Source organism: Orycteropus afer, unplaced genomic scaffold, assembly GCF_000298275.1.
Source record: "Orycteropus afer afer isolate SDZICR_OR568_19922 unplaced genomic scaffold, OryAfe1.0 scaffold00024, whole genome shotgun sequence".
NCBI lineage: Eukaryota > Metazoa > Chordata > Mammalia > Tubulidentata > Orycteropodidae > Orycteropus > Orycteropus afer.
The window spans coordinates 18149179-18153553 of NW_006921611.1; the positions used below are offsets into that span (position 1 = coordinate 18149179).

The following is a 4375-nucleotide window of genomic DNA, read 5'->3' on the forward strand; positions in this document are numbered from 1 at the left end:
GTTTGTGAAGAGCAGCCAAGGGTGATTCAGGCTCTTCTTGGTGGTTTTTTATCATTGGCCTGTTGGTGGAGAAGGAGGTAGTGGCTCTCACTCAGTAAGTAAACTTGCAGGAGGTATGGGTGTAATTGTGTCTTATGGGGACCGTTGTTGTCTCCCACTCAGTTAGACATAAATTACAATCGAATAACCATCAAAAAACTAAAAGCACATGGACAAAAAACACACCATGTAATCACACAGAAACAGTAGCCAAAAAAAGAAAAAAAGGAAAAAGAAGAAGAAAAAAATAAGAAAACCTGCAATATCTGGGGATAGGGCACTAAGAGAAAAAAAAGTAGAGAAGGAGAATAATGAAGAAAAAAATGGGGAAAATGCAAAAAGAAAAACAAGGAATGGGGTTAACTGTGAGAAAAAAGGGGAAAAAAAAAAGAAAAAACCTTAAATTTAAAAAAAAAAAAATCAACCAGGAACAGGGAAAAGAAAAAAAATGCTGAAACTAGGACATGGGAGGGGAAGATTAAGAAGAATAATAAAAAGGAAAAAATTGTTAATAATAATAGTTGTTTTAAAACAGACAAATACAAGCAAACTAATCACCAGGGGGGAAAAAAAGCAAAAAAGAACAAGGAAAAAAAAAAGAATCGGTGGAGGACAGGGCAGGGCACCCAGGATCCGTCTGAGCACACAGACTGTGATGGAGTTCCTGTGGGCCCAGAAGGTAGGTGGGAATGGGGAATGGCCACACCTCCATTCACCAAGCGGGTGTGGGGTATAAGAGTAACAAGAGGAATGTCGTACCTTTTCAGTCTTGTGGGGTCCAGAGTGTCCTTGAGGTTACTGGAAAGCAGAACGTGTTCTTACACCCCAGGAATCTGCCAGAGCGCTGTCTCTTTAAATATCCAAAATAGTCAAACCGCTTTTAAACCTTTAAAATGGCTACAGCCTCTGGACTGGCAAAAGTCCACAGCTCAGCCCACCTTTCTCTTCATCTTCTCCGTTTATTCCCCAGCCACCGGAGCAGTCCTCTGTGCAGTCCCTGGCTAGTAGGGTTGATATTTTGGTTAATCCTTAGGTCCTACCAGCACTCGGGAATCTCCAAGCTGTCTGTACCGTCAGGATCACTCAGGATCGCTGCCAGACCGCAGCTCCGTATGTCTCCTTTTTCGGTATTTTCACAAAAATTCTTCTGCTAGTTGGGGTTTAGTCCACTTTTATATCCTTCCCTTCAAGGCTCAGGGGTCCAGGATTATCTTCTGTGTCTGTGTTAATTGGTTTTCCTTTTCTTTGTTGAAGAGGGTCTGAGCAGTCTTTCTGCCTAGTCAGCCATCTTGCCAGTCTCCAAGTTGTTAAACTTCTTAAGGAGAAAGAGCTTTTGCCTTTTCTGTGTACTTGAGAAGGACTTAAATCAGGATTGAGGCAAGAAGGGAAGAAAATACTTGGCTTATGTGCCATTGGGGACATTTGCTTCCTGAGATTATAACTGGGAAAACCTTTGAATCCAGATCTAGAAATGGGTGCCACTTACCAAGCACTCCCAAAGCCAGGCCTCCCAGGGCTATTCCCATAGCACGTCCCCTCTCATAGTCATCAGTGTAGACACTTGCCAGCATCCCAAGACCTGAAACGAGAGGCAAATGGAGTTAACATATGGGAACTCTTTATCTGCCTGTCTGACAGAATCCTTGGTCTCTGTCCTGTTGTATCTTTATGGATAAACTTAATTAGGTTTCCATTTGAGGGGTTTTACAAAATCTTACCTAGAGTATTTTACACCTATGATCCCCTTCAGTTCCTCACACTCTCTCATTGCTCCTCCTTCTGATCAGAGTATTGACGGACTTGTTTGTTGTTGTTGTTGTTTGCCGTCGAGTCGCCCCCGACTCATAGCGACCCCTCCTTGGGTTTCCGAGGCAGTATCACTACGGAAGTAGGATTGCCCAACCTTCCTTCCGAGGAGTGGCTGGTGGGTTTGAACCGCCCGCCTTCTGGTTAGCAGTCAAGTGCCTTAGGCACTATGCTACCAGAGCTGAGAAGTGTAATACAGAATGCCATTGTCCAATTGCAATGCATTTTATACCACTTTATCATTTCCCTAGCACATTTTTCTTAAAAAATGGATTAGGGGGTGAGTCAAGGAATGAAAAAGTTGTGAACACACAGCACTGCTCTTTCTATTTAACAGGGATGCCCAAGGAACAGCATGAAAACCACTGATTACCTCGAAGAGAACACGGGCTGGATGATGAAATGCCACTGTGATATACTAGAGAGTAAAAGACCCCTTACTATCAAATAGCTGTGTCATTTTAGCCTTTTAAACTTTCTCAGATTCATTTATCCTGGTATAAAACATACTTCATGAGATTAAATCCAATAATGTATGTGGCAATACTTTGCAAACTGTATTGATATAACTAGTAGTACTATCATTGCTTTTTCTATGAAATATTAAGTATAGGGGGAAGGGCAGCTCTTGTGGCGTAGTGCCTAAGGCTTTTGACTGCTAACTAGAAGGCTGGTGGCCCAAACCCATCAGCCCCTCCTCAGAAGGAAGATTGGGCAATCTACTTCCATGGAGACACCGCCTCAGAAACCCAAGGAGGGGTCGCTATGAGTCGGATCCGACTCGATGGCAGTGAGTTTGGTTTGGTTTTTGAGACGGGGAAAGAGCATAGAGCAATACTAAATAATAGCCTGGCCAGCTTCACTGCTAGCTTTGCTACTGTCTGAGCTAGCTGCATCTGAGTACTATCAGAGGAAGGTATGTCAGGCTTAGCGATTTATAGGCCCTGTCAGCAACTCTGCTATTACCTCATTTCTGAGTCGTAAATTCTACCTACTAGAATGATGTTTTCCTTAATGTCCTCAAATTCATCTTAGAGGGTCTGAAGGTAGATTTTGGCAAGAGCTGTGTATATGTGTGCATATGTTTATTTGGAAGATATCAGAGTTACCTGCAACAGATGAAAATGAAGATCCAATGCCTTGAAGAGTTCGGGCCACAAAGAGCAGAGTATAGGTGCCAGAAAAAGCAAACACTGAGCAAAGAGTACAAATGCATAAGTTAACACATTACCTTAGATCCTCCAACCACCAGAAAACATGCCCATTATGTTACAGATATGATCCATTATGCATATATTTGAATAAGGCATGATGCCTGCTCCTTGTTTTTGGTATTCTTTGTAATCTTCTACACCCCAGTCAGGAGTGCTTTGTAAATGGCCTGAAGACTGAGAAACCACTGAAGCAAAAACCAAGTCACCATAGAGTGGATGGAAGGCTAGGTTTTCCCATTTTCTTTGCCATGAGCCCAACATCTTGTCCACTGGAGTTAGGATTGTCCACAAAGTTCAGTGTCCTGGGCTGGGAACTGGTCCTTAGAGTCTACTCTAGTATCCTCCATATGCAGCACACAGATTTGGCCTTTGTTGTTATTATGCTCCATGTGGGACATCTGACGTATGGGAACAATGAGCCATGAGACTTCAAGGGCCATAAGCATAGGATAGAAAATAATATCTTGTGATCCAATCAGACTCTTCCCCTTACTTTATATCAGAAGATCTTTTAGCCAGATCAAATCAGTGAATCTATTTATAAGTAACTGGTCCAACTTGACGGCAAACAACAACAAAGAACAACTGAGTGTGCAGCTTTGATAATGCTTTGTATAGAAGATGTAAAATAAAGAGAACATCTAGTTCATACCTTGGAAGAGTTTTAGGCTATTGGAGACTAACATACATGAAACTAAGAAGCAAAAAAGAATCTGTTATCAAGAACTAAATTACAGGGTGCTGGTGGCAAGAGCTTCAGTCTAGACACGTCTCACCTCCAATTCCAGAACAATATATCCTAAAGAGAGAAGACTCACTCCCAAAGTGTCTGAATCAGCAGAAGTTTAATACCTTTGCTCATTCATTATAAATGTCTCTTGGTTGTGCTTATAATCTTATTCCATTATTTCCCAACATGAACACACTGACCTCCTCATTGTTCCCCAAACATGCATATTCTTGGTCTCTCATTGTCTGGCCTCCAATACCTCTCTCAATCTTTCTGATTTCCAATCTGTTCAAGGTCTACTATTGTTATATCCTTTGAGAATAGGGTGACCAACTTGTTCCAGTTTGCTCAAGAACTCCTCAGTTTTAAAACCAAAAATTCCACATCCTAGGAAGCCCCTCAGGCCCAGGCAAACTGAGATGGTTGGTCACCCTATTTAGGAAGTTCAAAGGGATTTCCTTTACACTTTGCACCCCTAATGTGGGTCACCATTTATCTCCTAATTTCACCAAACATTATTCCCAGCTGGGGTACCTTATAGGTAGTATCAGGCACCAGTAACTATATATACATACATATATATATA

The 4375-nt window shown here is 41.9% G+C and overlaps 1 protein-coding gene across 1 annotated transcript in view; it reads right to left on the reverse strand.

The window, feature by feature from the left end:
* Positions 1 to 4375, reverse strand: part of SLC18A1 (solute carrier family 18 member A1) — a 37513-nt gene that overhangs the window by 23346 nt on the left and 9792 nt on the right. Inside the window, exons 4-5 of the mRNA XM_007935074.1 lie at positions 2955 to 3038; positions 1526 to 1618 (exon numbers count right to left, since the gene is read on the reverse strand). Coding sequence (XP_007933265.1) covers positions 1526 to 1618; positions 2955 to 3038 — 177 coding nt within the window. The remainder of the gene's footprint in view (positions 1 to 1525; positions 1619 to 2954; positions 3039 to 4375) is intronic.